At 51.8% G+C, this 22,035-nt stretch overlaps 1 protein-coding gene across 1 annotated transcript in view; it reads right to left on the bottom strand.

The window, feature by feature from the left end:
• LOC147709987 (class I histocompatibility antigen, Gogo-C*0203 alpha chain-like) overlaps positions 1-22,035 on the bottom strand; it is a 452,566-nt gene that overhangs the window by 335,192 nt on the left and 95,339 nt on the right. Inside the window, exons 2-3 of the mRNA XM_086920675.1 lie at positions 20,458-20,727; positions 18,786-19,058 (exon numbers count right to left, since the gene is read on the bottom strand). Of these exons, the coding sequence (XP_086776801.1) occupies positions 18,786-19,058; positions 20,458-20,727 (543 nt within the window). The remainder of the gene's footprint in view (positions 1-18,785; positions 19,059-20,457; positions 20,728-22,035) is intronic.

Raw genomic sequence — 22,035 nt, 5'->3', positions numbered from 1 at the left:
AGTCACTACTGTCAGGTCTCCTGCACCCGCAAGTCACCACTGTCAGGTCCCTTGCACCCGCAAGTCACCACTGCCAGGTGCCCTGCACCCACAAATCACAACTGACAGATTATTGGTACACCGCCTGCCATGCCAGCAGCACCCTGTGCACAGACCACCTCCACCACTCCCTCGTGTCACTCACTGCCGGGATAGCTGCAGGGTGGGTGCCCCCCGTCTCTGGAAGGCACCGTCCACGAACACGCCTAACTTGCTGAGGCAGCGAAGACAGAAGTGCGGCTCCTGAAAGAAGAGCTGCAGGTGGCAGTGAGAGATGAAGCTCGAATGGCCCATGTTCACGTCCACCGAGCCCTGCGAAGAGTTGCAGCCTTGACACTCTGCACAAGGATGAAAGACTCCAAGCAGCGGAATGTGAAGGGGAAGAGGGCTCCAGTGTTTCAGGGTGAGAAGAGAGAAAGTACTCAAATAGTTTGATGGTGAAAGTAATTGGAGATAGCTAGGAGCACAGCTGACACTTCAGATTACCCTTTAATTCCTACCACTCGCCTCAGTATTCACAAAACAGTGACGCCCGGCTGCCGCATGAGAAACTCCATGCCCACACCCTCCAGGCAGGCAAGGGCTGGGCCCTCGCACACCCCACCGCAGCCCGAGCTGTGCAGCAGGCTTCAGGGGGCTGAGCGCAGAGCCAGCAGGGCCCGAGCCTTTGCCATGCTCAGTGCTGGGAAAGCGGCGGCGCTGCTGTTGCTGGGAGGTCCCCTGGGCACGCGGAGCCGGGAAGGGGAGGCAGCGGCCCAGCCGTGTCACAGATGGGAGGAGGCCGGACCCCGGCGCTGCTCGTCCGGAGTAAGCAGCAGAAAGCAACCCTGGATCCTGCCACAGGGATCTGGAGCTGCCGCTGCAGACCCAAACGCGCCTTGGAAGAGACGTGGGAGGACAGGAGCGTGATGCCGTGTGGTTGCACGTTGGCGTTCCCTGCAGCTCGAGCGTTCACAGACCGGTGTCTGCTCGTGCACCGGTCTGTACCACTTGGGAGGCCTTCACAGCGACAATAAGGCTCACCAGCAGCAGCGCGCTTCGCGCTGCAATGCACGCAAGCCCTAAAAAAGTCTAATAAAGGGATCCCAAGAGAGACGTGTTTAGCCTGCAGGTCACGGGTTTGAAAGCTAACAGGGGCGGCTCAGCCTGTCATCTTGTTGAAGTCGATTGAACGGGGAGCATTGAATTTTGGCGACAATAATTTGCAGTGCTAAAAATCAGGTAGCAAACGCTACATACATTCAGATAATAAAACAATCAAAAGGTGTTGCTTGTTGTTGGGGGTCCGTCCAATCCATTAATTGGTTACATTGTTAACATTCAGTTTGTACACATCCCTGATGCAGACATAGTGCTGGGTGTGCTGCAGCAGTTAAATGTGTAAATATAAACGTGTGCCTGCAGTGGGGCAGGTTGCACCTGTACAGCGCTGGTATTCACTCACACCGTGGTACACACCGTGCTGCACAGAGGGATGTTCTCGACAGATGGGAACAGGTGTTAGAGGGAGGTTGGTCGGGGCCCCTATTAATAATAATAATAATAATACACATACCTCCCCCTATTTCTGTGTGAGTGACAGCCTCTCTCAGTTCCCGCCCTCCTCCTGAGAATTCCCCTGTGAAAAGTGCGCACTCCCTCAGCCGGGTGAGAGGTGCCCACATACCTCAGCAGGGTACAGGTGGGGGTGCACCTGCCTCACGGATGCTCCTTCCCAGGCACCTTCGTGGCTGTGACCTGTGGGTGCTACGCCTGCCCTGTGTGGACCAGACTCCCAGGCTGAGTTAGACACAGGTGCGTGGCACCTGTCCTGTGTGGACACTGAGCGGTCGCCGATCCCAGATTGCACACCGCTACTAGCCCGTCCTCTGCTAGGACCTGCTCCATGTCTTCAGATTGGTACGATCTGACTTCTATGTGGACACTACTGTAAATGGAGAATGTTGGTTCAAATGGTTAGAGCGGCAGACCCTGATGCAGAGATCTGGTCCAGGACCAGGGTTCAATACCTGCCTCAGCGGGTCTTGGGCTCAATTTCATCAGACCTGATAATTCTCGCCTCGGTGCCTATTCTAATCATGGGTCCTACTCTGCAACTCTGGGCAATAGCTTGCTTCATCTCCACAACGGCCCCCACAACGCTAAGGATGCCTGGCCACAACCCTGGGGGTGCCCAGGAGTGCACATTCCACAGGGAAAAACCAGGAAGGGTTCCTAAGCGGTATACGGACAGCGCCGGGACACCTCCGTTGGAGGTAGCTGTGCGCTTCACAAATGGCATTTACTTGCAGCCTGCACAAACGTACCCTGTGCCTGTCCTGCTGCGTGGACCATGGCACGCAGCCTGCACAGAGGAGCCCTGTACCTGCCCTGAGTGGACCACGGCGCACGGCCTGCACAGAGGTGCCCTGTACCTGCCCTGCGTGACCACAGGGCGCAGCCTGCACAGAGGGGCCCTGTACCTCCCCTGTGTGACCACGGGGCTTGGCCTGCACAGAGGTTCCCTGCACCTGCCCTGAGTGGATCCCGGTGTGCACCCTGCACAAAAGTGCCCTGTACCTGTCCTGCTGAATAAATCCTTGGGCGCTGCCTGCACAGAGGTGGCCTGTGCCTGTCCTACGATGATACTTCGCCTCGCCTGCACTAAAGTACTTGAAACATGTCCTTCTGCACGAATACTTCATACGCTTTGCTCAGAGATGCTCTAAACCTGTCCTACTTTATGAATAATTTATCCCAGCCTGCACAGAGATATTTCGAGCCTGTCCTGTGTGGAAGGACCGTTGCCGCATCCTGCACAATCGAGCAAGCCACAGTATCTTTCTGCTGGGAAAATCTCCAAGATCACACAGATTTGCTCTGAGGCTGTTCTGTTTGAAAAGTGCTGCAGTCAGTACACAGAGCCACTTGCCTGGCACCGTCCTGCAGGGACCACGTGGTTACTTCTCTCTGCCCTGCTGCACTCCAGCATCTCTGAGCAAGTTATGTGTGGAAATGCATCAGTGTGCCCCCTGCCCTGGCACAGCACCCAGCCCGCACAACCGCGCGCCGTACCCGTGAGCCATCCTTCCAGTACTGTGGGGCACGTGTGCCTGTGCTGTGTAGTGAATACTGCGTGGAGACTTCACCTAGCCTGCACCAAGTCTGCTCATCTGTGGTAAGGACCTGATCTTCATGGATAATTACTTCACTCAACTTGCACTCGCCTTCTGTGCCTTCCTGTATGGACAGTGCTCCCAGCCTGCTTACAAGACCCGTGCTGAAAGGAAACTCTCTCAGCCTGTGGTGTAGAAAGCCGTTCAGTGCCTGTCCTGCATGGACACTTCAACCTGTGTGCACCTTCTGTGCCCCTCTCCCCCACCTGGACACTGCTCCCAGACTGCTTACAGGACCTGTGCTGAGAGGAAACTCTCCCAGCCTGTAGTGTAGACAGCCATTCGGCGCGGACACCTCAATCAACCTGTGCGCGCCTTCTGTGCCCCCCCTGCCTCCAATGGACACTGCTCCTGTATGTATGTATGTATGTATAGGCATTTATATAGCGCACTACTTACCCGGAGGGTCCCAAGGCGCTTTGATCGCTGCGAAACCCTTCCTGCCTTCCCTGAGAGATGGTCCCTTAATGGGTATCTCCAGGGTGAGACCAGGCATCCCCGGCGGTCTGGTGGGGCCGTTAGTGAAGATGAGGCAAGCTAATGCCCAGAGTTGCCGAGTGTGAACGCTGATCAGAGTGGGCACCGAGGCGAGAGAATTATCGAGTCCGCTGACCCTGGTCCAGAAACCTGCCGCGCCGGGAATCGAACCCTGGTCCCGGGCCGTCCTCTGCTCTCGGGTCTGCCGCCTCTAACCAGTGAGCCACACTACTTCACGTGGCCTCCATTCATGATCTGTGCTGAGAAGAAACTCTCTCAGCCTGAACACAGCCGCTCTGTGCTTGTTCTGCGTCAACCCTGCACACAGGTGCCACTAACTGTTCTATGTGGAACGGTGTCCATCCTGCAAGCAGCTGTTCTGAGCGTGTCCTGCTGCCTGCGTGGGCAGATCTGCTCCCAACCACTGTGCCTGACCTATGTGCACTCTGTTCCCAGCCTGCACACACGTGCCAAGTAAGTGCCTGTTCTGTGTTGTGCGCCTCTCCGGTGTGGACGCTGCTACCAGCCTGTCCCCTGGCACCTGCCCTGCATGTTCACTGCTCTCAGCCATGATAATTAATTTCTGGCCCGCCCCGTTCGTGACGGACAGTGCCACTGTGTCAACCACTGTCGCCTGGTTGCGACTCAGTGCCACATGACGGCAGTGGCACACAGATTGGGAACTGCTGCAATACACTGTCCTGTGCAGCCATCGCCAGCCAGGACTTTCTAACTGTCTCCCAACGGCTGGGAAAGTATCAATAAATTGTTCTTTCATTTCGGCAGGGTGAGGTTGGCCCATGCCGGACCAGTCCAGGGCCCATCTCCGGGTCTTGGAAAGTCGCACACATGAGCTGGTTATTTGGCCTCATCATGGCCTGGGCTGGTCTTTCTCCAAAAATATATTGATAGGAATGCTTACCTGTCCTAAGCAGTTGCGTTGCAGATAACTGTGAACCAGTGGGGCACATGAAGTTGGTAACTAACTTATATGCTCCGAGCTGCAGCTCCGATGTTCCATCTTTTCGGCGGCAGGCGAACTTGGGGAAGGGGCACGCGACGTGTGTGGCGAACCAATCATCTAAGCCCCTCCTCAGTCACGAGTGGTGAAGGCGAGGGCGTGGCGCGGAAAGTGTGCGCTGCCTGCGTACGCCCTGCCAGTGAGCACACACATTCCTAAATTCACCCAGGCAACAGCAGTCCATAAAAGAACCTCTGCCATTCGTGAGATGAGGTGCTGTGGTGGAAGTGCCTGGGTGACCTTCGTGAAGAGCCTGGAGTTGGCAATGAGCACCACGCCCCATCGAGGGGCTGGCATGGTGGTCGCGTGCTGAATGGGCACTCTGGCAGCCGGGGCTCCAAGCCGCGTGGGAAGGGGTGACATTTGCGGTAGTCGGTGAGAAGTAGGAATGTTAGTGTGGAAGCGACTGCAGCGTGTGGGCAAGCGGGCCTCCAAGATCCAGTTTGTGGCATCCTACCAGGAGCTGATGCTGGAGTGCAACAACAAATGGTAAGTCTGGGGGTTTGGTAGTCGTGGGGGAGTGGCCCGAGGGGTATATCTGTATGGAAGAATGTGAAGTTAAAGCGAAATGTGGGCAATGATCTGTGCTATTGACGTGTAATTAATATGCTTCTGTTTGTGTTGGTTTGTGTTGGCATGTAGCGCCTGGGCGGCCCTGAGTGGTATTATAACAGGGACTGTACGCCCGAAAGTGAAACTGCATGCATATGTGCACGTGGCTGTACGTGCGCGTCCACAGACCACAGTCTGCTCGTGCCCCGGTCTGTCTCCCTTGAGAGGCATTTTAACAACAATAGGTCTCGAGAGCGAGACCTGAAAAGATCTAGGGGGAAGGCAAAAAGTTTAGGGACCTTTAGCCAAAAAGGGCCAAGTCGAACAGTAAGATACCTCTAGAGGTTAAAGCACTTGTTGGAGTTAGGTGTTTTGTCTAGTGCCAGTTTTTAATTTGAGTAGCATAGAGTGTTAATATTTCTACCGCAAGGCACATCATGTGACACGCAGATAACAGATTTTTATTTTATGTAGACAGGTAAGTGGGTTACTGCTTTTAACACAGTGATCCTTTTGTTACTGGCAGTTCATACATTGTAACTCTTCTAATACAGCACAGTGAGCTATAAAGGGCCTGTGACCCCTACACCTTGTAACTCTCACTATCTTATGTAACACATCCTGTAAATTGATTTACACACATGATTTCCTGTCAATATATAATGTACACATATGATGTAAAGTGCTTCAACACCCTTGACTGGGATGAGTAGTGACATAAAAGGAATAAAACAAAATAGCGGTATTTATATGGTTAATTGTGTAATACTACGACAGACCTACACATCTGACATTCTTACAGTGCATGCATTTGTCTTATAAACAGGGACTGAACAAAGTGAAAAACATGCCTCCTTTAAGTACTTGTGAAATAAAACCTAGATGTGTGCCTTTTTTTCCCCTCCATGGCATTTGCAGCTAGGTGTGAGGTTCCAGATAGATCCCAGCCAGGATACTCAATCAAAAGGAGGCTTGATGGCTACTTAACTCAGCCTCTGTTTTAGGCTCAGCTGGAATTTTAAATAACAAAGCCTCTTAACCCCATGCACATTGCTGCTCTAAACTTAAGCAGACAAGGTTCAGGCGCTGCTGAATGTGTCACGGTGTTTGAATATTACTACTACTAACTGCTCTCCCATTCCAGGGTGAGGTTCACCTGCTAAAAATAAACTTTTCAACAAAACATTATTTGCTTTTGAGTAGCTGAATTTTGCAGTGGGAAACTGTGAAATAAGGTAGGGTCAGGGATGACAAGGGGTAGGATGCAGACAGCAATCTGATGTTCCTGGGAAACAATCCCTGGCCTTGGACTACAATCAACTGCCCTCAAGAACTGGGTACCCCTCATCCCCAAAGGTTCAATAAAAAATTTGGGGATGTGGATCACAATCTTTCTATGGAAACACAAGCAAAAATACTAGCAGCTACCTGCTTTGGTATACTCTGAATGATGTGAAATATTATAACACTTATTCTGGAACAGACGGGGAGAACTGTGGTACAGGCTCCAGTAGTCTCTCGACTGGATTCCGGCAACTCCCTGTATCTGGGCCCCCCAAAATATGTGGTGAAAAGATTGAGGTGGTTCAAAGCTCCGTGGCTAGCCACTCCTAATAAATCCCCAGACAAGTCAGTGAAAGCTTCTCTGAAACAGCTCCACTCGCTGCCCATTCAAGCTAGGGTCAAATTTAAATCTCTTTGCATGGCTCACAAAGCTATGAATGACAGGGCCCAGCCTTGTTTAGAACACTTACCTCACCATATGTGCCTAGGAGATCTCTCAGATCGTCATCAGACCATCTCATGAAGAAGTCGAGGATAAATTAATGAGGTGAAAGAGTGTTAGATTTGGGGGTCTCTAGTTGGCAGAGGTAGGTACCTTTGACCAAACAGGGACCCTTGCGTCTAGTCAGGGTAAGGGGCTACACTCCTAAAATGACCCCTGCTCACCTCCTTGGTAGCTTGGCATGAGCAGGCAGGCTTATCTCAGAGGCAGTGTGTAAAGCTTTTGTGAACACATACAGTAATACAGTGACAACACTACATATGGACACTACACAGGTTGTATTATAAAAATAAGTATATTTATATTGCCTTTGCACAAGACCAAACAACAAAAATCCACAATATTGTACTCAAAAATAGGCTTTAAAATGGTAGGAACTGGCTCAGTTCTCTCAAGTTGTAAATGCGGCACTTCACTCTCAATGCACCTTGGATGCGTAAAGCAGAACAAACAAAAGGGTCGAAGGGAAGGTGATGTGTTGGTTCCTTACACTCAGGGGAGTGGATGCAGAGGTTCCTTACTGCTGCGCAGGGGAGTTGATACTCGCTTCCTTACTGTGTGGAGAGGTGATGCATTGGTTTCTTACTGCTCTCCGGTACGATGCGACAGGATGGCGCCTTGATGCAATACTCTTCTCTGGTGAGATGTGACAAAATGGCGTTTTGCTCACGATGCGACAATGTTGATGAGATGCGTACATGCTCGACGGCTGTGCAGCAACTCGATGACATGAGCTGCGGCAGGCCCTGTGACACGCTTCTCTGGTGATGCGATGGCGACCTCTGCGGCAACGGCGCGCTTCTCCGGTAATGCGCCGCTCTTCAGTGATGCGATGGCGACAGCGGCAGCGGCGGCATGCTTTCTTGACGATGTGAAGGCAACTGCTAAGGTGGCGACACACTTCTCGTCGTTGAGTCGTGCTTCCAGCTCCCAGCGACACTCAGTCTCTCAGAAGGCCCAGCACAACAGCAGGCACTTCAATTCCCAGCAAGGGAATACAGGGGGGAGCTGGTTGGTGAAGTCTTGTATCCCTGAAACTTCAGGCTCAAGTTCAAGCCCATGGAGATTCTTCAAGTTGATGAAAAGCACACTCAGTCCTCGTCTCCTTTCTTGGGCAATGACGCAACCACTGCAGGGCAACCCCCAAGCACACAGCACAGGGGTAGTCTCCTCCTTCAGCTTCCTGGTTCTTCTCCTCAGCAAAGGTTCGTCTTGATTCCCAGAAGTGATCTAAAGTTCTGGGCTCTGGGTCCCCTCTTTTATACACCAAAATCCTTTGTCTCTGAAGGTAGAGTGTCTGTGCCTCATCCAAACCAGTTCTGAGCAGTCCTGTAGCACTTTGTTTGCAGGACTCCTTCTTTCCTTTGAAAGTGTGGTCCAGGGCCATCAGACACACCACAGGGGGTGGAGCCAGCATTGTGGAAGGCAGGCACAGCCTTATTCTGGCCCAGGTGCAACTCCTCCCACCACTCTACATGCAGATAGGTTTATTCGGCCATGTGGTGACTCGCCCTGTCTCCTGTAGCTATCCAGCCCCATTCACTCAATAAACCAGACAAGGAATACACAACCTAGCAGAGGCAGGCTTGGATAGTTAGGCAAGAAAATACCTACTTTCTAAGAGTGGTATTTTCAAACACAGAATGTTAAAACCAACTTCACTAAAAGATGTATTTTATCATTCTGAGTTCAGACATACTAAACTCAAATTTCTACCTAGTTCCCTGAGTCAGTTAGGATTATAAAATGTTAATATCAAACTGCCCGTTCTGGCCTATGGAGAACAGGTAGCCTGGCAATAGTAAAAAAGAAAATGGCTGTAATTCACTATCAGGACATGCCACACACACCAGGGCATGTCCTACCTTTTATCTACAATGCACCCTGCCCTTGGGACTACCTTAGGGGTGACTAATATGTAGAAAACTGAAGGTTTTAGGACTGGCAAGTGGATGCACTTGCCAAGTCAACATGGCAGTCCCCGACTGCACACAGGCTCTGCAATGGCAGGCCTGAGACACCGTTTACAAGCTGCTCCGGTGGGTGGCACAATCAGTGCTGCAGGCCCACCAGCGGTATTTGCAAAAACAACAGGTGATGGACCGAATGTGGATCAATGTCACACATTCAACCCAGTCAAAAGATCTGGGTCATAATCCATCGTTTTTTTGCACTCCACACCACCCCGGGTTAGACAATGGCGATATGCAAATCAGCTCTGACCCTGTGCCCCATGGGAACAGTCCAGTCCGAACTACAAAAGCCATGTCCTTCCCAGAACGGAATCAAGCATCCGAGGACCGGACCGGTTTCGAGGTAACACCTCTCATCAGCCCGGCTAGCTTGACTCCAGTGGTGTGGAGTGCCTGGGACCCACGTCTGGGCATCCCCAGTACACTTAGAGCGGTATTTGCAAAAACAACAGGTGATGGACCGAATGTGGATCAATGTCACACATTCAACCCAGTCAAAAGATCTGGGTCATAATCCATCGTTTTTTTGCACTCCACACCACCCCGGGTTAGACAATGGCGATATGCAAATCAGCTCTGACCCTGTGCCCCATGGGAACAGTCCAGTCCGAACTACAAAAGCCATGTCCTTCCCAGAACGGAATCAAGCATCCGAGGACCGGACCGGTTTCGAGGTAACACCTCTCATCAGCCCGGCTAGCTTGACTCCAGTGGTGTGGAGTGCCTGGGACCCACGTCTGGGCATCCCCAGTACACTTAGAGCGGTATTTGCAAAAACAACAGGTGATGGACCGAATGTGGATCAATGTCACACATTCAACCCAGTCAAAAGATCTGGGTCATAATCCATCGTTTTTTTGCACTCCACACCACCCCGGGTTAGACAATGGCGATATGCAAATCAGCTCTGACCCTGTGCCCCATGGGAACAGTCCAGTCCGAACTACAAAAGCCATGTCCTTCCCAGAACGGAATCAAGCATCCGAGGACCGGACCGGTTTCGAGGTAACACCTCTCATCAGCCCGGCTAGCTTGACTCCAGTGGTGTGGAGTGCCTGGGACCCACGTCTGGGCATCCCCAGTACACTTAGAGCGGTATTTGCAAAAACAACAGGTGATGGACCGAATGTGGATCAATGTCACACATTCAACCCAGTCAAAAGATCTGGGTCATAATCCATCGTTTTTTTGCACTCCACACCACCCCGGGTTAGACAATGGCGATATGCAAATCAGCTCTGACCCTGTGCCCCATGGGAACAGTCCAGTCCGAACTACAAAAGCCATGTCCTTCCCAGAACGGAATCAAGCATCCGAGGACCGGACCGGTTTCGAGGTAACACCTCTCATCAGCCCGGCTAGCTTGACTCCAGTGGTGTGGAGTGCCTGGGACCCACGTCTGGGCATCCCCAGTACACTTAGAGCGGTATTTGCAAAAACAACAGGTGATGGACCGAATGTGGATCAATGTCACACATTCAACCCAGTCAAAAGATCTGGGTCATAATCCATCGTTTTTTTGCACTCCACACCACCCCGGGTTAGACAATGGCGATATGCAAATCAGCTCTGACCCTGTGCCCCATGGGAACAGTCCAGTCCGAACTACAAAAGCCATGTCCTTCCCAGAACGGAATCAAGCATCCGAGGACCGGACCGGTTTCGAGGTAACACCTCTCATCAGCCCGGCTAGCTTGACTCCAGTGGTGTGGAGTGCCTGGGACCCACGTCTGGGCATCCCCAGTACACTTAGAGCGGTATTTGCAAAAACAACAGGTGATGGACCGAATGTGGATCAATGTCACACATTCAACCCAGTCAAAAGATCTGGGTCATAATCCATCGTTTTTTTGCACTCCACACCACCCCGGGTTAGACAATGGCGATATGCAAATCAGCTCTGACCCTGTGCCCCATGGGAACAGTCCAGTCCGAACTACAAAAGCCATGTCCTTCCCAGAACGGAATCAAGCATCCGAGGACCGGACCGGTTTCGAGGTAACACCTCTCATCAGCCCGGCTAGCTTGACTCCAGTGGTGTGGAGTGCCTGGGACCCACGTCTGGGCATCCCCAGTACACTTAGAGCGGTATTTGCAAAAACAACAGGTGATGGACCGAATGTGGATCAATGTCACACATTCAACCCAGTCAAAAGATCTGGGTCATAATCCATCGTTTTTTTGCACTCCACACCACCCCGGGTTAGACAATGGCGATATGCAAATCAGCTCTGACCCTGTGCCCCATGGGAACAGTCCAGTCCGAACTACAAAAGCCATGTCCTTCCCAGAACGGAATCAAGCATCCGAGGACCGGACCGGTTTCGAGGTAACACCTCTCATCAGCCCGGCTAGCTTGACTCCAGTGGTGTGGAGTGCCTGGGACCCACGTCTGGGCATCCCCAGTACACTTAGAGCGGTATTTGCAAAAACAACAGGTGATGGACCGAATGTGGATCAATGTCACACATTCAACCCAGTCAAAAGATCTGGGTCATAATCCATCGTTTTTTTGCACTCCACTTGCATATCGCCATTGTCTAACCCAGGGTGGTGTGGAGTGCAAAAAAACGATGGATTTGGGCCCAGATCTTTTGACTGGGGGAATGTGTGACATTGATCCACATTCGGTCCATCACTTGTTGTTTTTGCAATTGCCGCCCTAAGTGCGCTGGGGATGCCCAGACGTGGGTCCCAGGCACTCCACACCACTTGGAGTCAAGCTAGCCGGGCTGATGAGAGGTGTTACCTCGAAACCGGTCCGGTCCTCGGATGCTTGATTCCGTTCTGGGAAGGACATGGCTTTTGTAGTTCGGACTGGACTGTTTCCATGGGGCAACAGGGTCAGAGCTGATTTGCATATCGCCATTGTCTAACCCAGGGTGGTGTGGAGTGCAAAAAAACGATGGATTTGGGCCCAGATCTTTTGACTGGGGGAATGTGTGACATTGATCCACATTCGGTCCATCACTTGTTGTTTTTGCAATTGCCGCCCTAAGTGCGCTGGGGATGCCCAGACGTGGGTCCCAGGCACTCCACACCACTTGGAGTCAAGCTAGCCGGGCTGATGAGAGGTGTTACCTCGAAACCGGTCCGGTCCTCGGATGCTTGATTCCGTTCTGGGAAGGACATGGCTTTTGTAGTTCGGACTGGACTGTTTCCATGGGGCAACAGGGTCAGAGCTGATTTGCATATCGCCATTGTCTAACCCAGGGTGGTGTGGAGTGCAAAAAAACGATGGATTTGGGCCCAGATCTTTTGACTGGGGGCGTGTGTGACATTGATCCACATTCGGTCCATCACTTGTTGTTTTTGCAATTGCCGCCCTAAGTGCGCTGGGGATGCCCAGACGTGGGTCCCAGGCACTCCACACCACTTGGAGTCAAGCTAGCCGGGCTGATGAGAGGTGTTACCTCGAAACCGGTCCGGTCCTCGGATGCTTGATTCCGTTCTGGGAAGGACATGGCTTTTGTAGTTCGGACTGGACTGTTTCCATGGGGCAACAGGGTCAGAGCTGATTTGCATATCGCCATTGTCTAACCCAGGGTGGTGTGGAGTGCAAAAAAACGATGGATTTGGGCCCAGATCTTTTGACTGGGGGAATGTGTGACATTGATCCACATTCGGTCCATCACTTGTTGTTTTTGCAATTGCCGCCCTAAGTGCGCTGGGGATGCCCAGACGTGGGTCCCAGGCACTCCACACCACTTGGAGTCAAGCTAGCCGGGCTGATGAGAGGTGTTACCTCGAAACCGGTCCGGTCCTCGGATGCTTGATTCCGTTCTGGGAAGGACATGGCTTTTGTAGTTCGGACTGGACTGTTTCCATGGGGCAACAGGGTCAGAGCTGATTTGCATATCGCCATTGTCTAACCCAGGGTGGTGTGGAGTGCAAAAAAACGATGGATTTGGGCCCAGATCTTTTGACTGGGGGAATGTGTGACATTGATCCACATTCGGTCCATCACTTGTTGTTTTTGCAATTGCCGCCCTAAGTGCGCTGGGGATGCCCAGATGTGGGTCCCAGGCACTCCACACCACTTGGAGTCAAGCTAGCCGGGCTGATGAGAGGTGTTACCTCGAAACCGGTCCGGTCCTCGGATGCTTGATTCCGTTCTGGGAAGGACATGGCTTTTGTAGTTCGGACTGGACTGTTTCCATGGGGCAACAGGGTCAGAGCTGATTTGCATATCGCCATTGTCTAACCCAGGGTGGTGTGGAGTGCAAAAAAACGATGGATTTGGGCCCAGATCTTTTGACTGGGGGAATGTGTGACATTGATCCACATTCGGTCCATCACTTGTTGTTTTTGCAATTGCCGCCCTAAGTGCGCTGGGGATGCCCAGACGTGGGTCCCAGGCACTCCACACCACTTGGAGTCAAGCTAGCCGGGCTGATGAGAGGTGTTACCTCGAAACCGGTCCGGTCCTCGGATGCTTGATTCCGTTCTGGGAAGGACATGGCTTTTGTAGTTCGGACTGGACTGTTTCCATGGGGCAACAGGGTCAGAGCTGATTTGCATATCGCCATTGTCTAACCCAGGGTGGTGTGGAGTGCAAAAAAACGATGGATTTGGGCCCAGATCTTTTGACTGGGGGAATGTGTGACATTGATCCACATTCGGTCCATCACTTGTTGTTTTTGCAATTGCCGCCCTAAGTGCGCTGGGGATGCCCAGACGTGGGTCCCAGGCACTCCACACCACTTGGAGTCAAGCTAGCCGGGCTGATGAGAGGTGTTACCTCGAAACCGGTCCGGTCCTCGGATGCTTGATTCCGTTCTGGGAAGGACATGGCTTTTGTAGTTCGGACTGGACTGTTTCCATGGGGCAACAGGGTCAGAGCTGATTTGCATATCGCCATTGTCTAACCCAGGGTGGTGTGGAGTGCAAAAAAACGATGGATTTGGGCCCAGATCTTTTGACTGGGGGAATGTGTGACATTGATCCACATTCGGTCCATCACTTGTTGTTTTTGCAATTGCCGCCCTAAGTGCGCTGGGGATGCCCAGACGTGGGTCCCAGGCACTCCACACCACTTGGAGTCAAGCTAGCCGGGCTGATGAGAGGTGTTACCTCGAAACCGGTCCGGTCCTCGGATGCTTGATTCCGTTCTGGGAAGGACATGGCTTTTGTAGTTCGGACTGGACTGTTTCCATGGGGCAACAGGGTCAGAGCTGATTTGCATATCGCCATTGTCTAACCCAGGGTGGTGTGGAGTGCAAAAAAACGATGGATTTGGGCCCAGATCTTTTGACTGGGGGAATGTGTGACATTGATCCACATTCGGTCCATCACTTGTTGTTTTTGCAATTGCCGCCCTAAGTGCGCTGGGGATGCCCAGACGTGGGTCCCAGGCACTCCACACCACTTGGAGTCAAGCCAGCCGGGCTGATGAGAGGTGTTACCTCGAAACCGGTCCGGTCCTCGGATGCTTGATTCCGTTCTGGGAAGGACATGGCTTTTGTAGTTCGGACTGGACTGTTTCCATGGGGCAACAGGGTCAGAGCTGATTTGCATATCGCCATTGTCTAACCCAGGGTGGTGTGGAGTGCAAAAAAACGATGGATTTGGGCCCAGATCTTTTGACTGGGGGAATGTGTGACATTGATCCACATTCGGTCCATCACTTGTTGTTTTTGCAATTGCCGCCCTAAGTGCGCTGGGGATGCCCAGACGTGGGTCCCAGGCACTCCACACCACTTGGAGTCAAGCTAGCCGGGCTGATGAGAGGTGTTACCTCGAAACCGGTCCGGTCCTCGGATGCTTGATTCCGTTCTGGGAAGGACATGGCTTTTGTAGTTCGGACTGGACTGTTTCCATGGGGCAACAGGGTCAGAGCTGATTTGCATATCGCCATTGTCTAACCCAGGGTGGTGTGGAGTGCAAAAAAACGATGGATTTGGGCCCAGATCTTTTGACTGGGGGAATGTGTGACATTGATCCACATTCGGTCCATCACTTGTTGTTTTTGCAATTGCCACCAGCAGCATTTGATTTACCAGCCCTGGCCACATGCAGTGCATTGTACTAGGGTCTGACAAGTAAACCAAACAAGACAATCATGGAGTCACTAATCCATACATCAATTTACCATAGGGAACACTTGCACTGTGTCACTGAGTAGCAGTGGCACAGTGCCCAAAAGCATCTAAAACCAGCAAAAAACATAATAGGAAACAGCAAACAAGCATTTACAATGCAATGGTCTTGGCATTATTAAAGGTAGAGCTATTGGCATTGCTCATGACTTTCATTTTTTTTTCTTAAAACATAAATAAATGGTATTGTAATTTACAATGGCAATAGGTGAGCATTAGAGAGTAGTAGAGAGTATTCGCAGACACAGAGCCACACATACACAGAGCCCCACACACACACACACACACACACAGAGCCCCCCCCACACACACACAGAGCCCCACACACATACAAACAGAGCCCCCCACACACACACGTGTGGCTTAAAATGAAATGCAAATACTTTGTTGTTAAAACTGTGCACAATAATGTATGTGTTTTTTAGACAATGTAAGTGTTTATAATAAAACTAAATTATAAAACATGCCGATTTTATGAAGACCTCGTACCTGCAGTCAATGGGAACAAGGTGTGGTTTTTGGGCCTAGTGTGTATGAGTGCTTTAATGCAGGTTTCACCTTTTATGAGTGTCAATATGTAGCCAGGGGTCCACGTAAAACGAGTAATTTTAGTTTAGGGACTGAATGTTCTTGTAAGAACCCCCGATCACGGGGTCCTCACTCCAGATGTCAGTGTTCTCACTCCAGGCCTGAGGGTACTGACTCCAGATGTCAGCATCCTTAGACTGAATCCTCGCAGCCTCACCCACAGCCCGAATGCCCCACTTCCAGCAGGTGGAAGGCCTCATATAAATACGAAATCAGAGTTCTCTCATTCAGGTGACCTCTGCAGAGAGGCGACGGAGTGAACCACAGCAGCCATTCACATCTGCAAGCATGTGTAACTGACAATCTAGATAGATAGATAGATAAATAGCTGCCCTTTGAAAACACTGCTCGCAAACTCACAACTACAGCAAACACAACTAGAACAGCGCATCTGCTTTACTTTTCCAAAGATGCGGCCCTGGTGCAGTCACAAAAGCATCTTTAAGATCGCAAGGCCAATGAAACAGGCAGTTAAGTACCAATATCTGTAGGCTCACTCACTGGCACTTTCGGGTGTTTGAATGCAAAGTCCTCTCTTGCCCCAGTATATGTAGGAAAACTTCTTAAAAGGTTTACAAGAGCTGCCTTTTGTCTGTGATTCCAATAGGCATCACTGGGTGGAGAGACAAAGGAGAAGAGGGTCCGTTTTTTTTCAGATTTATATAGCGCGATCTCGACCCTTTAGTACAGGAGGCTTTACATGAGCACCAGTTACGTTACACGTGGTCACCTTCATTTTTGGTAGGCGCGGGAAAACTTGCCCAGAATCAGAGGATGCTGAGCCGACGCCGAGGCTCGATGCGCGGTCTCCCAACTCCAAACTCGGCAGCTCTAGCCGTAAGGCTACATCCTCTCTCTTCTAAGATCCTTCCTGTGAGTACATTTGCCTTCATGCAACTTAACGTGTCGGATGCAGCGAGGCTGCGGAAGGTCCTGCGGCTCCCACTCTGGTTAAGAGCCCCGTGCTTCACGAGAACGAGGGAGAAAAAAAGGTTGACGGGCACAGTACCTGATAACGGATTACACTGGGAGTGAAAAGCTGACCCGCCTTTAGCAAATGTTAATCATTTTTACACCGAAGTGAGGGTAATGTTTCTATAGGGAAATGACTTCAATCAGGTCGGTGCAAGGAGCAGTTTGTATAATCGGATTGCATATAAGCTTTGATCGCTCTCCAGCTTAATCCACTCTCTAGGCACCGTTTAGGGCACTAAATCAAGGCCTGTGAAGCTGCAGGTGTGGTTTTACTCTCATGACACCCCAGGGGCCGGTGCATGGAAGCAGCGGGTTTGGCGGCTGCGGGGCATCTCTGATTATGCAGCTGTCTGGTGGCGCAGCGTTGCTCTGCCCTCGTGTCGCAGATTCAAGGGCGGCGGCATAAACGTTTTCATGATTTTTCCCCTCACGCGTGTTTATCATCTGCGCACCCACTGCGGCGAGACGAGGTTCCTTCGAGCATAATTCTTGATAGACCCACTTTAATTACAGAGCACGTTAAAACCGCCACCCAAACATGTAGCGCCCCCGCACCCCTCCATACCTATTACCCAATTTCGCCTCCATGTCTCCATTGTCAGTGGGTGGCGTTGAGACAACCAGCAGAGGGTGCTAAGGCGGTGGGCACCGCAGGTTCTGGCATGTAATAGCAGGGAAGGAAAGAGGACACACGAACCAGGAAACAGGAAAAAAAATGGCTGCCGCAAAGCTCCGACATTTTCGTGATTCGGGGGCGTGTTTTTTGTTGAAAGACGGATGACGTCACAAATGGAAAGAACGCAAAAAACACGCCCGAATCGCAAAAAGATGGGGCTTAAAGGGAGTGACGCCCCTCTCCTCCAATGGCTGGCCTCCGTTTAGGAAGCCAGCCAATGAAGAAGAGGGGCGGGTTAATGCCCCACTCCAGGAGACATTAATTCTCTAACCGAGACTGCGCAAGCGCAGCCTATGGTCCTCTAGCTAAAATTGGTAGGGAGACCCACGCCAATGGTGCCAGGTCTAACAAACAGCATTCTCACACCTGGTTTTGCTCTCCATGACCATGGAAATTAGATTGGTAAAAGATGAACTCAGCTTCATGAAAAAACTAAAGACATGGCTGTTTCCATGATGACTCAAAAAAACCCTCTCACAACCTCGTTCTCTCCAAAGCGCTGAGAAGCCCTTGGGTAGCCATGCGCTTTATAAATCCCATGAACATAAATATAAATAATCAACAAACTACCTCTCTTACTTTGTCCAGGCAGCCATGGCGTCGATGTGAGAAAAATATTCCTGGAGGCGTGCAGCCTGACAAAAGCAAAGGTCACAGGTTAAGTGCAGGGTCATTATAGGAAGCACTATGGTGCGGCAATGAACCTGACTCGCAGAAGAGAGAGGGAATTCTTTTACAACCTTGCCCCCGCCCCACACAACCTTCGTTCCTCACTACAAAATCTGGGATGGATATATCCCTGGCGTCCTCCAAACTTCCTACGCCCAAGAGAAGGAGGCCTAGTAATGAGGGGCCAAAAAAGCCTGATGCACCAGGCGCCACCAGTGCCAAACCCGTCCCTGGTGTGTAAAATAGAACACAGTTAAAGGTCATAAAAACAATGCTGGTCAGAAAAAAAAAAAATTAAAAGAGTAGCCTGAATCTCACTGGAGCAGCAAAAGGACAATAATTTAACAGAATTAATTGGTACGTGGCCCGGGCTCCACTCCAAGACCCTTCACTGTATACAATACACGTGCTTAGGCAGACCAAAAATCACATACCGTGATATACCACTGCCCTCCCACGTGCTCGCCCCTACCATGACAGGGAGTAGAAACCAAGGAAAGAGTGTGAGGGTGGGGGTAGGGGAGGAATCAGAGCTCGGACATAAACAAGGGGGACAAATACCTCAATGGAACACTTTGTTTCCTACAATCAACAGTGCCCTCCTTCCCCCAGTGGACCTTGGAGGGGGGAGAGGTGCCACGAGGACATCCCCTCAGTGTTACATTGTCCCTGCCCCCTCCCCCACCTTGAGCTCTATGCAGTACAGTGCCACCCGTACCTGTCCACACATACATTTTAGTGCCCGATGGGGGGGCATATAAATGCCCATAAATTACCTCTCTGCAGCCTCTCCTCCCCGAGCTCCAGGTATTTCTTCAGATAGTCGATGCAAATCCCTTCCAGGTACCCCTTCCAATACTGGGCGTTGCTCCTCTCCGAGTTCCAGCGGTCCTGTGTGATCTTGGCCGCATCCATGGCTGCTGTGTAGGTTAGTTTGTCCTTGTCGAAGCTGATGAAGTCGTGTCCATCGACAGCGTATTGGTCAAATCCCCCGATAGAGCCGTCCTCCCAGAGCTCACAGCCGAACATCCGCTGAAGCATATAGAGACCTGGAGGAGCAGAGAGGAGAATGAGGGGCTGAGGGAGCAGAGTGAGGGCCCCCAGCCGAGAGAAAGTATCTGACACCTACAGACAGAGACTGAGGGAAGCCCCCTTCCCCCTCAATGAACCATCCCGGAGCTCAAATCCACTTGACCATGTGGTGACCTGAGGTGAGGGGTGGTGAGGGATTGAGGGGGACAAGAGTCCGACAGCTCCAGGCAGACTGTGTAGGGAGACTAGAAATTGCACCCCCACCAACAGACATAAACAGCAACATGTGGATAGTGGGGGCAAAGGGGGAGCAGTGAGCTCTGCTGGAGGGTGGGTGGGGGGCAGAGAGACTATGTCAGAGGGAGGAGCAGAAGAGAAATGTGTATGTCTGGAGAACAGAGGTGAGATGAAAGCGGTTGGGGGGCTCAGAATGGGGCTTTGATGTCCTCAGACAGAAAGTGGGGGAAACCAAGCTCACTACCCATCACTCCGCAGACTGGAGACCTACAGGGGTGGGAGAGTGAAGGGCTGAGGAGGAGCAAAGTGAGGGCCGGGGGACGGGGGGACAAGGGTGCCAGGCAGACAGTGACTGTACACAAGAATCCCCCCTCCAATTGAGCTGTCCCCTAATGGGGGGGCAAAGTGAGATCTGACGGAGGGAATCACTGAGGGTGTCTGGGGGAGGGAGCGGAGAACAGTGAGGCCCTTGTGTGGGGGCCTTGTTACCCCACCCCCTGGCTGACACAAATACCAATTACAGCTTCTGTGCTTGAAATATGTTGGGTAACTGCACCTGTCACCCTCTTTCCCAGTCAGACCCCCCCAAACACTGACACCCCTCTTCCTGGGTCCGGACCACCAAGTCAAGTTCAATTCATAGTCATTCACGAGAAGCAGGTAAGTCCCTCCCCCTCACCTGTCATTCTTGCAAACCCCATTCAATTCCCACATGCAACTCCCCTCCACCAATGTCACTCACCCACGGTCTAGTTGCCCCCTTCATGTCACTCACCCCCGGTTTGGTTCTCTTTTCCCCAGTGTCCCTCACCCTCGGTCTTTATGCCCCTACCCCAGTGTCACTCACCCCGTCTGATAGCCCCTCCACCAGTGTTACTCACCCTTGGTCTAACTGCCCTTACCCCGTGGTGTCACTCACCCCCAGTCTAGTTGCCCCCCATGGTCTCATACAACCCTGGTCTGGTTTCCCCTACTCTGGTGTCACTCCCACTCTGGTTGCCCCCCACCCCCCAGTTTCACTCATCCCCGGTCTGGTCGGCCGCTACTGATGGTGTCATTCACTCCTGGTCTGGTTGAGCCCTCCCTCTGTTGTCACTCACCCCCCGTCTGGTTGCCCCCCTGCTCCACAGTGTCACTCACCCCATGTCTGGCTGCCCCCTCCCCCTGGGTGTCACTCACCCCTGGTCTGGTTGACTTCCTCCATCACAGTCCTTAATTTGGTCTTGTGCACCTGCTCCTCTCCTCGGCAGATCTCCGTCTGCACCTCCCAGTACTGAGGGTCCTCAGCAGTGATCCTCTCCATCCAAGGGGCCCGTGGCTCCTCTCTGAAGCTCCCACTGGTATAACTGAGGATGGGGACGTCATCCAAATACCCGACCGAGGAGAACAGGGGGACCCCAGGGAGGGGCCCAGAGTGGGAGGAGTAGAAGTACCGGAGGGAGTGTGAGCCTGGGGAGAGAGACGGATAGAGGGTCAGAGAAGAGAGCGCACACCGTTCCCCCACATGTACTATCTTTCCTACGTACCCACACACAACACTGCCCCCCTGCGCACTACACTGATACCTCCCAGTACTCTACCATCACTCTACACTGCATGTTACTCTTACAAATAAACTTAGGGATGCTTAGGAGGACCCCAAGAGGGAGGAGAAGTACCGGAGGGAGTGGAAGACTGAAGAGCGACAGGAACAGGGGGTTGGAGAAGAGAGTGCACTCCTCCCCCCACATGCAATACCTTTAGTCTGCACTCCCACTCAATACTGACCCCCCCCTATACAACCCTGCCCCCTCCTGTGATCCACTCCCACTCTCTACAGTGCCTGTGAGTCTTACAAATAAAGTGGGTGACCCCTGGGAAGGGCCCTGGGGAGAAGAATTAACGGAGGGAGTGAGAGCCTGGGGGGGTGACAGAAGGTCAGAGAAAGTTCTTCACTGGGGGGGGGTTCAGCAGCACAGCAATAAGGCATACCCCTCCACCGAGAGTAAGACATTCCCCCACACTCTCTGACCCCAGAGATAGTGAGTCTCAGGGAGGGAGGGTGAAGGGGGAGAGAAAACCCGTCTTACAAGCAGCACTGAAGGCATCTTACACCTCCATTGTCTCCCCAACACAACAACTACCCTGCCCCCAGTGGCAAGTTCCTCCCTGTTAGAAAGGGGATTTTTGGTAGGCTAGGGCATGTGCCAAAGCCAGGCAGAAACCACCACTCTAGTCAGGATAAGGGAGTTACACTCCTAAAATAACCCCTGCTCACCCCCTTGGTAGCTTGGCAGGAGCAGTCAGGCTTATCTTAGAGGCAGTGTGTATAGCATTTGCACATAACCAACAGTAATACAGTGTAAGCACTACAAAAGGACGCCAGACCAGTTTAGAAAAATATCCAATATTTGTATATACTTAAGACAAGACTAAAAACGATAAAAATCCACAATACAGTACTTGAAAGTCTTCAGTTATCAAAATATGCTTGAAAAACAGTTCCTTGATGTCGATATCTCCGTCCGGGGCCATCAAGGCGTCGTGAACAAACAAATCCAAACAGTTCTGGCTGACCGCGGCGTCGCGGGCCAGCTACGATGTCTGGAAGACCAGCAAACAGTACCTTTTAGAAATGTAGGGGGTCAGCGACCTCTCGTTGAGCTTCCTAAAGCACGGTGCCACAGGCGTCAGTTCTGGAGGTTGGTGCAGGAGTCGTCAGGGCCCTCAAAGTCACATGCATTGCAGATCGATCTCCTCTTTGATGGAGTCAGGAGC

This window comes from Lissotriton vulgaris, chromosome 5 (assembly GCF_964263255.1).
Source record: "Lissotriton vulgaris chromosome 5, aLisVul1.2, whole genome shotgun sequence".
Taxonomy (NCBI): Eukaryota; Metazoa; Chordata; class Amphibia; order Caudata; family Salamandridae; genus Lissotriton; species Lissotriton vulgaris.
The sequence above is the reverse complement of the archived record's forward strand: the minus strand, read 5'-3'. Positions and strand labels throughout refer to the sequence as shown.